General features: G+C 37.4%; 1 protein-coding gene across 1 annotated transcript in view; it reads right to left on the bottom strand.

The window, feature by feature from the left end:
- ABCB10 (ATP binding cassette subfamily B member 10) overlaps positions 1 to 15,120 on the bottom strand; it is a 29,981-nt gene that overhangs the window by 2,991 nt on the left and 11,870 nt on the right. Inside the window, exons 3-12 of the mRNA XM_075495877.1 lie at positions 14,608 to 14,810; positions 12,773 to 12,907; positions 10,994 to 11,140; positions 10,054 to 10,189; positions 7,489 to 7,584; positions 4,047 to 4,256; positions 3,684 to 3,763; positions 2,172 to 2,352; positions 1,884 to 1,927; positions 318 to 352 (exon numbers count right to left, since the gene is read on the bottom strand). Coding sequence (XP_075351992.1) covers positions 318 to 352; positions 1,884 to 1,927; positions 2,172 to 2,352; positions 3,684 to 3,763; positions 4,047 to 4,256; positions 7,489 to 7,584; positions 10,054 to 10,189; positions 10,994 to 11,140; positions 12,773 to 12,907; positions 14,608 to 14,810 — 1,267 coding nt within the window. The remainder of the gene's footprint in view (positions 1 to 317; positions 353 to 1,883; positions 1,928 to 2,171; positions 2,353 to 3,683; positions 3,764 to 4,046; positions 4,257 to 7,488; positions 7,585 to 10,053; positions 10,190 to 10,993; positions 11,141 to 12,772; positions 12,908 to 14,607; positions 14,811 to 15,120) is intronic.

Below are 15,120 nucleotides of genomic sequence, written 5' to 3'. Positions count from 1 at the left end.
CCAAGATCTTCATTTAAACTAAAGATACAAAAAGCTTTAAGTAGATGTTTCAAAATCAAGTTACATATTACAAATTTAACTCAATGAAAAATTACAACACAGTGTACCAGCTATCCTTTCCACTTTGCATAAACAGCTTTTATCACAGATCTCCTAACCAATTCACACATTCTAGAAAGCACATTCTTTTTGTGGGTAGAGAAAAATAAGGGGCTAGATAATTTGTGCAAGGGCATGCAGAGAAAGAAAGAAGAGAGAACACCTCGCTTATCTAGGTTTTACAGAGAGTCTAAGTTTCTATTTATTTTCTTTCTTACCTTGTTGCTTCATCTAACAGAAGAATTTTAGGATTCTGAAGAAGAAAGTAAAATTGATTATAATAAAAGATCAAGACAAGATCTGAATATTTATATCAATAGAGAACAGGATTCATACAGCTTAAAACTCCAAGCAAGCGTACTTATTTCATCAAAAGAACCGAGTGTCATTCAAAGCATTACCTTTAAAAAGTCTAAATGCTAAGAGGACAGAACAGAAACAACACTCTTCCATCTTCAAATTTTGCAAACTGAAGTAGAACAACACTACTACCAGATCACTATTTGAAAGACACAAACTACAGGTCGGAGATTATTTTTAATGCGTACTTGGCAGCACTGTGGTCAAAACTTCAAATTCCTATTTACTGCTCTTATGTGGATCTTTCACAGAAGCTGAGCTACCCTCTGCTTGCAGTCAGTCTGCTATATATAACTGTCTAGTAACAAAAAAAAAACCCCAAAAATCTACCAACAAGCAGTATTTCACCCACAGATGAAATAAGCAGTCCTTAAGAACTAGCATTTAAGAACTCTTCCCAATTAAATTAAAAAAAAAAAAAAATCTCCAGCACTCAAATCCCTAAGAAGCCTCTTCTGAATTACAGTACACAACCCAAACTTCCTTGATTAAGTTGACAGTAAAAGCTTTAGACTTTATCTGGAAGAGAAGGGACTCCACTGCACCCCCAAAAACATATATATCAACTACTCATTTATTTTTTACAACTCCCTCTCCCCCCCCCCAATAAAGTCTCTACTCCCGTGAACTGTACTTGACATGAAATGCAATCAGCTTTTCAGTATTCATAGTAAAAGAGAACTGGTATAATGAAAGATTCCCAGTAATCTAGCAGAACTGGGCATGCTAGGATGCTATAGACACCCATGTGGCTTAACATGAATGTAAACTGGGTTCAACAAGGCTCAAAACTTCCAGCTGAGCATCAGCAGCAAACTGCCTCCCTGCGAGGCCCCGTGACTGTCCCTGAACCAAACTCTCTGTCCTTCTGATCCTCAGAAGCCTCCTCAAATTTGTGCAGCGCAGAGCCTGCCCTAAAGTTAGACCCATACCAACACTTAAAAAAAAAATGATACAACATTGTGCCTGAAATAGTATCTTGTCCCAAATCCAGACCAGCTCCCCTCAAAGCCAAGACAGGGCATCTATAGTGCCAGTAAGCTGCAACCCAGAAAAATCAGCCCATGAATGATAGAGATCTGAACACAGAGACAGAAGTGTCATATATGAGTTTACTAGGATCTCATTCTTAGTCTTCCTTCATCCTTAACCTGGTCTTATGAAACTGAGCCATTATACAATGATTTACCATCAGTCTTGGCAAGAACTATCGAAAAACATGACTGAAAGATAGGAAGAAGCACTTACGCAAGTAAATTGTCTTTAGTTAAACCACTCAGCCCTTTCAAATTTCCTCATTAATATAAAAGATACAAATTTTCTTTTTAAAAATATTTTTCCTCCTCTCCCATTGAAAGACTTCCTTTTTAACCCTCCCTGCCTCCCCACAAAATAGTTAAATAGCTATTTGGGTGCTGGCTTACCCTGAGCAGAGCTCGAGCAATCGCAATTCGTTGCTTCTGTCCACCTGGGGGAAAAAGCTCAGTAAATTGAAATAGGAAAACAGATGCGAAGTAATTTTAACTGAATGCCTGGACTGAGCAGAATTAGGCACATGTACTTTAGGGGGGGGGAATGGAGATAAAGGAGGGATTTTTTTAATACTTATGGCAGGCTATGACTTAGACAAAAAACTGGTAACAAAAAATAATAGAATTTTTACTTCACTCTATAGCATCAAGATTTTAAAAATAAGAAATATAAACATGTACCTGAAAGCAAAATGCCTTTTTCTCCAACTACAGTGTCAAACCCTTTTGGAAAATCTCTGATAAAACTAGCAGCATTAGCTGTTTCAGCAGCTTTCTGAATCTCCTCTGCAGTCACAGTAGAAGGATCCTCTGCACCATAGGCAATATTTTCAGCAATAGAACAGGAGAACAGAATTGGTTCCTGATAAATTAAAAAACATAACTAATATGTAGCTCTGTAGTTACATGCATGTATTGTCTATATCTCAAATAACATAAATCCCACTTACAAGACCCAGCATTAATTTCTATTATATCCATACACAAGAATATGTAAGCTAGTTAACTGAATTAAAAACAAACAAAAAAAACCTCTCCTAACACCAAAATGGGCAGTGAAAACCAATAAAAAATAAGTTGCTTTTTTAACTGACAAAACATAACATAACCCTCAATTCCTAGGATTCAGAAAGAGCTATTCATCCAAACATCAGAAAACCTCCCTTTGTACTTTACTACTTATCATCATTTGCAACAGTGATGATCCTTCTCTTAATCTCGACACAGATTTCACGGCATTTTGTGCATTTAATTTATATTCGAGCTTAAAACAGAGAAGAGGACTGGCAGATAGGACAAGTGATGTAAAATGGGAAAACATCTGAAACGAGGTAAGGCTGCTCTGTTTATAAAATAAAGAAGAGACATGCTATAGTATGAATACCAGTATGAATCTCCTACTGGTAACTCAAGTGGAATACATACATTCAAAAAGAAAAATACTAATGTGCTCACAGGAAAATAATTTTTGCACAAAAGCTTTTGGTGGCATTATTACATAAAGTAGATGTTTAGAAATGCAACATATAACCAGTTATCCTTATGCTTTTAACCAGAACGTCAACCTAACAGTTAATTGCACTGTGAAGCGTCTGGGGAGATGAGGAAAGGAACATACATATTTTAAAAATAAACTATTTGACCAATTAAGAGACCATTGAACATCTCTAATTCCAGAGTTTGGGGGTTGCTAGGGAGGGGGCACTGCAAGAGTAAGTGCCAATAGTGCTGTATTTTCATGCTTTCCTAATTGAATTGTGTTTGCCTGGAAACCACACGGAGCACAGAAGCTCAGTTTTCAAATGGTTGTGTAAAATATGATTGTGTAACTTCCAATAATACAAAATGTGATTCAATGTTAAACTTTATGTTACTTTCTTCACCAAATCATAGCAAACATCAAGATAGTCGTACCTATACAATTTGCAACAATGTACAGTCTCCACACACACACACTTTTCTTCTAAACTAACACTTTAAATCTCTATTATGTAAAAAACAAACTACAGAATAACGGGACTAGCTCTGAATACTTGTTTTTAGAACAAAGCATGCACAACAGCAGTTATGGTGAGATGGAGGGATTTCACTGAGAAGCAAGATTATATAGTTTTAAAAAGAAGAAAAGTGAGGCATAGCTAGTTGATCACACAAAATTATTTCATTTACTTAGAAATTTGTTTTCTTCCTTACCTGACTCACTGTTCCAATCTTTGTCCTGAACCACAGTGGATTTAACTGACGGATATCAAAGCCATCAACAGTGATAGTACCTGAAATTAAGAAACAGTAAGATCAAGTGTGTACTGACATGTACTGAAAAGAGCCAGAAAGAACAGTCGAGAACAACAACCCCTGGAATCACATACTGGTGGATCAAAAATGCAAAGCTATGCAGGCACCACCACAAGGTAACCATACACCACAAAGGGAAGCATGGTGCATCAGTGGAATAGTCACATCAGGACTTCAAGCACAGGACCCCAACTGTTTATAAAGTGTATCTGAGATGCAAAGCATCAATTGTCATGAATGAGAGCAACACACAAAACATACCTGAGATAGGATCATACAGCCTCAGCAGAAGCGATACAATAGTTGATTTCCCTGCACCACTTGGGCCAACCAGAGCCATGACAGAGCCAGCTGGAATGGAAAGGCTAAAATCTTTGAAAATGGATGTTTCTGGACGTGTTGGATATGCAAACTCAACATCCTTGAATTCCAAAGCACCTCTGAATGTGTCTTTGCCTAATATGATTCCCTCTGTATGACAAAGAATAAAATACAGAAACGTGAACAGAAACAAAAATCAGCTCAGCCCTCCTAGAACTTGCTTTACAGACACCCAACAGAAATATCTATCCCCATGTTAAATCTAGGGATAACTGCAAGCCACAAGTCAGGACCACAGGGGTTATATTTCAGCCATGACTGAATCAGTGTGGTACACCACTCGCTCCTGAATGACATTTCAAGTTGCTCACCAGCAGTGAACCTGTAGGTTACCTACAGCAAGAGGAAGAATTTGCATCTTGCTAATACCTAACAACTAACAATGTTCACTTCTAGTAGAATTATCTGAATTTTTAAACATATTATAAACAATTTAAGTTTTGTCAATTAGGAGCAGTGAAATAAAATGGCATTGTTGAAGGCCAAAGTCCTGTTGCCATAGAACAGATGCAAAAAGATAAACATTGCAAATAATTTACTGCCCTTTCACTGACCCACAAGAGTCACCTGAAACACCCTCCTCTTTGAACAAGAGCATTTCTTTCTCCACTGCCTGTTAACTGGGTAGCTCTTAAGCAGAGGCTGTCACCAGAATAAAGCTGCTGCTAGGTTTGTTGCATTAATGGCCATTTTTTAGATTTTTTTTTTTTTAAGTGGAAAGTATATTTAATAAATTCAGGACAACAGTGTATTCAAAGACCAAGCAGAGGCATAACTCTTAGGCAACAGTGCACTGAAACTAAAATCTCAGTTTGTGAAATATCATAACAAACTATCATGAATGAATGATTGCCAAAGTTAAATAAAACCAACTTTTTTCTGGAGCGCAGCATTTGATTTAAACAATTATCTTAAAAGACTATCAGTACCAGAAAAAGCTTATGAATAGGTAAAACAAAGAAACACAATGTCTTCGAGCTTTGTTAAATCCCAGCTAAACATATCCATACAAAGCAAACTAAGTGGACAGTGGTGCTGCATTCCCAAAGGGCAGAGTCTCACTGACGAAGTTCCTACCAGTTTTATGAAAACTGGCAGCACCAGAGCAACACCCTTAATTCTTTTCAGATGCAGCACACAAGTAACCCCCAACTAACCACAGCACATGGTAGCACATGCCCATGTTTGGTTAAACAGGTAACTGTGGACAGGAGACCCAGACACCCATCAGTAGCAATCAAGATTTCACTAGTCCTGCTGTTCCTAGAGGAAATAATTTATTTTGCTTTTCTTTTTCCCAGATTCCTTCCTCTTCTCAGGCTTTCAGTTTCATTATAGTAGCATAGAAATGGCAAAGGCAAGAGCATACGATTTCAGACTCCTTCCGTGACTTTAATCCATGGACATACACATTGTCACTTGTTTGTTACGTAAAAGCACAGTGATCTGTAAACCTCCCTTTGGGAAAATAAATGTATTTGCTAAATCCTGTGCTAGCAGCATAATCCTTACTATTATCAAAGTAACAAGTAATCACTTATCTTTAGTCTCAGTTCCAGTTATTGCACAGTCTATTCCAGGGCCTGAAACACTGAAACCTACTACAACACAGGAAGTCTGGTACCACAAGTTCTTCCTCTATATATTACTGTAAAAATACCTAAAAGCTATATACAGGATTGTGCTTCTTTCTTGTTTGGATTCTAGATACAGGAAAAAATGACATTATAATTTGTTCCTAAGATATCTGTTGTCACCAACAGCTGGAGTTCCATGAAAGTAAAACCTAAGTAGCCAAGAGAGTAGCTGTTTCAGGTGGGTTTGGACAGTAGAGAAATAGTCTCTTGGTTTTATTGTCTGATGAGCCAGAAATCAACTATAATTGTTTTTTGAGACAAAGGTCTATATCCTTTCCTAGGTATTTAGTTTACACTGAAAGGAAACTTAAAAGAAGTTTTCTGTAAGCCTATGCTACATGGATGTTTGAAACTGTGTCCAATTTATGTTTGGTCTATAAAATAAAGATTGTTTTCTGGATGTCCCTATTGGTGGTAATTGAACAATTCAATACCTTCAGTGAGAAAGACAACTTCTGCCCCAATACTACTGCTTACTCTGCACTGGGGCCTCTATGAAGATGAAGATCACTGAAATAATCCAGATTAAAAAAAAAAAAAAAAAATCACATCCAAATGATGATGAAATCAACAGTTGCACTAGGTCTATGAAGGGCACAGCAAACTGCAGTGTGGCACTGGATAGTCAGTCATGGCAGGAAGTTTAAGCCAGCTTCATTGCTGAGGACAAGAGTGTGTTGCTATCCCCTCATTAGCCAGTTGGTGGTTACAAATGGTGGTTTTGGACAAATAGCTGCTATTCTAAGTCTGCCTCCATCCATTGGAGACAATATTGTTACTTTTCACTGGCTATGTAAAGTCTATGCACATTGAAAAGCATCCTACAGACAGGCTTGCAGCTGTGAAGAGAAATGAGACAGAGGTCAGACTGTGACTTGGTGCCCATCAGATTAAGAACTCAAGGAACTCCAGTGCAGGGAGACAAAAGCAGAACAGAAATTTGAAGCACAGCATTTGAAAAGAACCCCTCTGTATCAACCAACTCAAAAGATAAAACTCTATTCCCTAAAGCCAGAGCTCACTCAAAAAATGTTAGGTCTGTTGGATGTTCTTTTCTGACTCTTCCTCTTACAGCAGCCCTTAAAAAATTTCTAAATTAGAGGACCATACAAAACTTAGAGGGAAACTACACTGTTGACAGCTCACCTGGACTCTGCTATATTGCATTTCTGAACAACATACAGAGCCAGTGAAAACTCATGTATGACTTTCGCTTAGTGGGATGCAGCTGATTAAATAAAACAGCAATTCATACAGAAAGTATCTTCTACAAGCAGCTCATTGAACTACTTTGATGGAGACAGGCAAATGCTGTTTATACAAAATATACTCAATACTGGAGGGCATGGTCTAGCTTCCGAACAATAAAGCTGTAAAAAAAAATATATTGCCAGCAACACCTTAATTTACTGTATTTAAATATTATTAAATATTCTCAATTAAAGGAAAAAAACCCACCAAATTTCAGCTTCTAAAACTTCTGATTAAAGGAAATCTTCATAATCTGTTTTATAGTTAGGAAAAGTCAGAAGAATTACCACTGTATTGAGTTTTTTTCAAAAGAATGTAAGTTGGAACTAACTTACTAAGTACTAACTAACTAACTATTACACACCTCTTTCTGAAGTACTGGTGACCAATAAGAGGAAAAACAACTTATGAACAGTAACAAACCAAGGACCCACCATTAAATGGAAGTTGGGGCTTCCTTTCAATAAGTTCCCATAGACGTCCACCAGCACCTAGTCCTTTCATTAGTTCGGAATAAAAGGAACTTAGACCTAAACAAAAAGCAGAGCAGTATTATGCATCCATATGGAATGGGAGACATAGGAGACATTAAATTTGCATTATACTTTCCATCACCAGCACTGAAGCATCAGACACGTAGGGGATCTTTTACTCCAACACACTATCAGACATGTTGATTTAAATCCTATCTAGTCTCACTTCAGAGCTACCAATAACCCTTATTGACCATTCTTATTTATATCTGTAAAACAAATCATTCTGAAGAAAAAAAATACAAAAGTTAATACACATAAGCTTCCATATACTCAAAAGCAAAGCAACACTTTTTCATTCATCTGTCAGGAAGAACAGCATCCAACTTTAGAGAAATAGCCTTGCATACAACCAGCTATATTTTCAAAATAATTCAGTAGAACGGAGCACTCTGAATGCCCTTCTTTGTCAGATAGGGTTATACTACTATAGGAGAGTCTGGCTAAGTCAGCCACAGTGGAGGGAGGGCACAGTACCTAAGGCTGAACCGATGCTTGAGAAGCTACGTGGAGAACGGACAATGTAAAGAAATGTGTCTCCCAAGTCAGCATGCTTCGAAGATTACTGGAGAAAGCAAAAGCTAAGGACAAGGCTTGCTTATTGTACTAGGTCCCAGCTCTTAGCTGTGTGAATCATCTTGGAGCTGGCATGGCTAAAGGGCTTTCCAGCTGAAATAAACACAGAAACCAACCTAGAACCAAAAATGGAGTAAGACATAAATATAAAATGTCTTATTTCTTAATTTTTTGTGTGTCTTTCAAAACAGAGTAACAAATTTCAAAATCTCTGAATTCCACCAGAATAAACATATAGAATAAATCACTTATACCTTAAAATGCATATAGTGTTCAAAGAGTGATTTCAGGAGGGCAGAAAACCCAAGGTATATTAAAATAGGTTTACTGGTTTATTCTTGCAGAGCAACAAGCCCAGCACAAGGTCATGAGTTTGTAAGTGTAGACAGGGCATTTCATCACGCTGCTGCTGAGGACTATCTGAAAGCTTGCCACACAAGGCACTAGCCATGGTGAGAAGATGTCTGCTTAGAAAAAAGAGCCAAAGCTTCTACACCCTAGAGCAGGGCACAGGGGAGAAGGCATGAGCCTCACAGAGCACCTTGAAACTGAGACAGTGAGGTTTGCAAATTCACAACCACTCATAAAAAACATTATATAGTATGGACAGCAAATACTAATTAGAAAATGTTTTTAATTTTCATAACCTGTCTTCAGTATTTGGTAGAAACCACAGCAAACTATTACAACAAAAAGAGGCAAAGTCCCAAATTATGCAGTGAACTTCACAGTTCTATGTATTGAACTACACACTGGTATGTACTGATGATGACATATACTGAGCAGACTTAGCACTTTGAAGATTTATATGCTTTGCAGGCATCAAGGAAGGCAGGCCTCTTGTGGCAAGACACCTTTACTTCACAGTCCCCATGAGAATAAGGTCTGTGCAGAACTATATTCCTCAATGATCTTCAGTAGAATTTAAAAAGATGTTTTTATTACAAAGTTAATCCCATGACATTTTATCAGTGTTTCTAACCTTACTTTTCATTTATTTAACATTAATTTGCCCGATGTTTTCTAAGTGCCTGTCTGTTGACCAAACGTGAATGACTGAAGCAGAGAAGAAAGGGTTTTGGTAGTTGGAATGGGTGCCACTGGAATGTTGCTCTCTGAGAAAGCAGGTTTTGTGAATCTTGCCCTCAGGCACATCTTTGTGCTTCCCACGATATCAGGCTTAGTCTTAGAAAAGAAGAGTATAGACGAGCTGCATTGCCCTGCCAGTCTATCAGAAGTAACAGACACATTTTAAAGAAGAGCCCTTCCAATCAGTTGTCAAACTTCAAAGTACCTTATCTTCATTTTTGCCTGTATGCAGTAGTGAAGACTGCTCTGTCAAAAAGATGAGCAGTTTGTTTCTGGGCCAGCAGATTACAGAGCCTGAGCTTCAAGGAGGAGTCAGTCAGTAAGGAAAAACAAAAGGTTAGCACTAGAGTGTAGTGTTCTGCTGGCACTTTATTTACTCTTCCAGCTCAAGACACTCTATAGGGAATTACAGCTAAATTCTACATGCCTTTCTAAATAGAGTATGTTTAACACAGACCCACATAATTTGTAAAAAATATAATACCAGTATTATTTCTTTACACAATATACCAAGTAACTTAATTTAGACCCAAAGAAAATTTAAGTAATATGTATCTGTCGCAGACACACATTGAAAAAATAACCTCTGTATTCCTTTGGGAAAATGGAAGACTTATATTAAGCTATAAATTATTATTTTCATTAACTCTTCAGAAAAAAATTAGGTATGATTTTTGGGAAGATCATTTGGAAGATGCTTTTATTTAAGAAAGCCAGATCTTTTAAGAGCTTCTACCCTCCCGCCCCCATACTGACTATAATACTTTGAAGTGAAGAAAAATCTAATTTCTTATTCCATACCTCCAATGCTTATTCCAACCCAGAAAGCATACATTAGGAAAGACGAGAGTTCACCAACTGTCATGTAGGCACTGCCCATTAGTAATCCTCCTTTATATAAGACTGAAAGGACAATTAAGTTCCCAGAAAGGCCAGTCTAAGGAAAAAGAAAAAGAGGAAAAGGCAGATTGTCACATACGTCTTAAACTTCATCCTCTAAAATGTTGTTTCAGGATTTCTTTCTAATCAAAGAATTCCCATACTATGGGTACCTAGATTTTGAGAGGACTGAGTTAAATTTGAACAAAACCAATTCTAAAGCAAAACAAGCCAACAGCCAGCCAGACTTTTCAGTGGCACTACACTGTGCTATCAAACAAGTGTTCAAAAAGCCAGCAACTCTTTTTTGTTTTGTTTTTTTTTTTTACCTCATTCCCCAAGATGGAAAGGAACACCAAACACTATTCTCAACCATCATTAAAGGAGAAGGTTGACAGTCTGCAGTTACGTTGCAGTTTTAGACTACTATTAAGCAAACTCACTGCAAGCTGTTATGGAAAAATGCAATCCCACTCTCCCTCCCCCACCTGCATGCTCCCCAGCTTCCTCTGCATTGATGCTCATCTCATCAGGAAGCCAAAACTGTAAAATGCTAAGGGTGGGGGAAGGTTTCCACTGGTTTAGTTCCCTGAATAGGAGGTATGGGCTCAGATAAATAGTACCAAGCTATGGGGTGTGGAGCAAAAATAGAGACTTAAACTGGCTTTATCATACCACTGTATCTTGAGGTGCAGTTTCACAGCAATTTAGACTGATTTAAGTCCAGTCTTCCCACAGTTTCATGTAGGTTCAATTTACACTCAAATCATTTATTTGCAGACTTATAAGTATCCTCATGAATTTTAAAATAATTGACACTTGGCATAACATGGTTGGTTTACTTTCATCAAAATACACTTACTGCTCCAAAGAAGCCTGCCCGAGCTAGTGCCTCTTTTTTAGCCAGCTGTAGCACATAATCAACTTTATTTGTATACTTCTTCATTTCAGCCACTTCTTGCCCAAAAGCTCGAACTGTTCTTATGTTTCCAATACGCTCTTCAGCTAACTACATTAAAGAAAAGAACAAAACAAATACACACAGACACACAATTTGGAATGTTCAAATTACAGAACATTTGAAAGTTAAACCAGTATCACTACACTAATCTCCAAATACATTCCTTTGGATACCACTGGAAAATTTCTCATGCCTCCTCCCCTTACCCCCCACTTTTTTTTAAATTCTATTGAGTTAAAAGTAAACTGCATGCCCAGGCAGTTTAAAAAGAACTCCGAGATTGCCCTGACTTAAGTGTTAGCAGAGAAAGAAGGGTTACCTTTTTTAACCCTACAAAAGTAGGGTTAAAAAACCCCCTTAATTTGATGTGAACAACACACATAAGAAAATTACTATTCACAATAACTTGCAGTAACAACGTGGGAAGGGGAAAAATAAAGAATATTCTATTCTACACTAAATCATGCAAGAAAGCCTGCAGTTATTTCCTGAAACAATTCCACTCATTTCATCAAAGCAACACTGGCAATTAATTTAGCTCAACTACTAATGTCCCATTTCAACTCAGTATTTTATTTTAACTTCTAACTAGTGAAGTATTAATTGTAAAATTACCTCAGTTGTAACCAATTAGACTGAAGTTGTTAATAGACACTGTGATGGTCTTACAAAAAACAAAGCCCCCTTTCATGAGTAAAAATACTATCTAAAAATGTAATTCTCCTCCTTCCATCCCCCATTCAACCTGAAAATTTGAATGGAACACTAAAATTGCTTGTTCATCTGAAGTCCCACACCTAGTTTACGAAGGCATGAGCTTCTCCAACACAGGATGAGGAAGATAAACAGAAGGCGGCTAATCTTCCTTCTGCACAGTCAATTTGCAGAAGTCCTACATAGGACATTCCAAGTTTAAAACAGCTGACAACCATGGCTATTTTAACTAGGTCTTTCCTAATTATATTTCTGTGCATTTTAATGATGATTCCCCACCCTCAGCCTGTGAGAAAAAGGTCACCATCACTAGTATTTCTCTGGTAGTGCTTTATAATATTTCAGCGCAGTCAGCAAACGAAGGCCCCTCTACGACAGCCTCTTTAGAAACAACAGCTTCCTCTACTTTCCTCCCAAATATCTGGGTATGTGCTGAGATGCCCAGAAAAGTTTAAAAATGTCAAGCCTCATAAAAAGCTGACAATAAGATCAAACGTCAAGGATTCATTCCAGAGAAGGAGTTGCTAGCAAAGTTTTCTTGAAAGACAGATCCATCTAGGATGTTTCTGATGGCTTCAAACTCATAACCATAGTCCAAGAAAAGTGTTTTTCAAACCTAGGTACCAAATTACACAGGACTTCATAGGCTGATTTCTTTATGCTCTCACACAGCTAAAGCCTAACCTCCTTATCCTTTCCTACATTTCCAAATTCTCAAGGCCTGGTACCTCTACATGATATTGTTATGGACATGCTCTTTACAAAGCGTGGTTGTTTTTGACATCTATAAGTAAGTGTTACTGAAGTTTACCTTTCATACTGTTCAGGTGCAAAAGTACAGGCTCAGCATGGCTTAGGGCAATGAACAGGACAATTATCTTCAGAAGATCTGTACTTCAGAGGTATTAACCTAAATACACTAGAGCAACTTTGAAGTTAACCAGAAAGCATCTGTTAAAAGATTACCTGTGTTGCTTCTGCAAGAGAGTCTTGTGTCATTTTAGTAAGTTTTCGCAAGTATCTTCCATAAATGACAGCCAGGACAGCCAAGGGTGGCACAACGCTCAGAACAAATGCAGCAAAGCTAGGTGACACAAAAAACTAGAAGAAAAAGGTATGTGTCAGGGGTTAGCATTCAGATTAAAAATAACCCACTGGAGTACTGAAGTGCAACTCTCCTCGCTAGAGTTTTCTAAAACTAGTAGGATTGTAATTTAGTACTGCCATGCTTTCATTTATCATGTTTTCTTTCTTCCAGGCAAAATATCCATTCCTCCACAGCATTTGGGGAATGTATCCCACGGTTAGAACAAAGGATTATAAGCACAGGGGTCTGGATTTCATTTCTAGCTTTCTCACTGGTTCACTGTGTGGTCTTAGCTAAGTATCTTAACCTGCCAGTAAACAGGCCTACCAGGAAATCTCTTGGGGATGCTGAAAGACATAAGCTATTATATAGTTTCTAAAGCACTTTCACATACTTGGTGTAATACAGAAAGTTTGAGTAGAGAAATATCGTACACTAGTTCTCGGTAACCGAGGAACAGATGGAGTCACCAGTGCTCCCTAGCACCCACAAATGCTCATAACCTGGAATAATGGATTTCATTTACTGTTGCAAAACCTTATCGCTCGTAACAATCATCATCAAAGCTCCCTAAATAGGTTCTTTTCATAAGATGTATTGAAATTAGATCTAATGTGTTTTCATTTCATCTTGCTTTCTATATTGAAAACAGAAAAATCTCCAGAAAAATTAAAAATCGACTTAATTGACAGGCTTTATCATTATTTCATAATAATCTCTTCTTTCTGGGCAAGCTTTTATACTCCACCTTTTAACACTGCATCATGGCAGCATTTTTGAGCAGAATGCCTTATATAAAAGTTATTCTACTTAATCTACGGTAAGATAAAACCTTAGACTCTATTTGCTTAGATAAATACAGAAAGCCATAATTCGTATCAGTGACAAAGTATTAAAGCTTTAAAGCTTCATAGTGGAAACTCTTAACAGTTTCTAATAACATCGATCTTGGAAGCTTATTTTTATGAGGAGACTTTTTGCTATCTGTTTTTAACTCCAAGTAGACAGCAGAAATTACTTTCATTTTTTAGATAGATAATTATCTTAAATCATCTAAGATAACAAGATAATTGCCACCAATGTATCTTTTCTCAGATAAGCATAAAAAAAATTAATGCCACAAAAAACATCAAGGGAAGTCAGATTTTTATATAAATCAAATGACCACCAAGGAATATTAACTGATGCACTGCACTGAAGCCTTCATTAACACGCTTCCTACCTAAATATATTCTTTACTGACAGACTAAAGCAGAAAGACTAACACTTGTAAAAATCCTCAGCAGTAATTTGATATTCAGTGCTGCCTTTGCTCACCTAGGCCTTAACCAGAATCAACCAACTTCAATGACTTTTACATCAGGCCCTTCACACCCTATTTTACCTACAACCATGGGAATGCTAGCACTGATTTTAATATCTTCAGTAAGAATACAGTTAAGCTATTTGCCTACTATACTTTGCTTGATAAATTCAGGCAGCAACAGCAGTTCATTTCAAACCCTCATTCTCCATATTTTGGCTTTTGAGTAAACATCAAGTGGCTACAGGCACATCATCTATTGCAATGCAGTACATGGCTAACCAGTGAAATACACTTGTATCCAAGATTGCACAACAGTTTCTGGACTGAATCACATTCCCACATTACCTAACAGAACTGAAACAAACTTGAAACTACAAGAAGTGACAAGCAGGGAAGAGACTACCGTACCATCATTCCAACCCCCACAGATGCCTGCGCTCCTGCCCTGAGCCCATCTGAAAGGTTTTCAGTCACTGAACGGCCCAAGAGGGCTGTATCTGAAGATAAGCGGTTTATCAGCTCTCCTGTTCTGGTCTTGTCAAAGAAAGCAGTTTCTTGCTTCAGAATAGAAGAGAACATGGTTGTTCTCAAACGTTTCACAATTCTTTGTCCTGTCAGAAACAGAAGTCAGTCAAGCATGGCACACAAGACTACACAGACACCGACAATATAAAAATCACAGGATTATGCAGTACTGAACAAGTCACATTACAGAGTTTTAATATACCAGAAGATAGTGAGCTTTAAGATGTCACCTAAGAGTAAATAAAAATGAACAATTATTCCAGCATACTTATCTTTGCACTAGTAGCTGACCTTTGATGTGGTAAAAAAAAGCTACTGATTTCAACAGGATCTCTCAGCTAGTGCCAAGAATTTATTTCAGATCATTAGATATCCTGACTGTGTGAAAAAAGATGA

Source organism: Mycteria americana, chromosome 3, assembly GCF_035582795.1.
Source record: "Mycteria americana isolate JAX WOST 10 ecotype Jacksonville Zoo and Gardens chromosome 3, USCA_MyAme_1.0, whole genome shotgun sequence".
NCBI classification, from domain to species: Eukaryota; Metazoa; Chordata; class Aves; order Ciconiiformes; family Ciconiidae; genus Mycteria; species Mycteria americana.
This window is presented reverse-complemented; position numbering and strand designations above follow the sequence as displayed.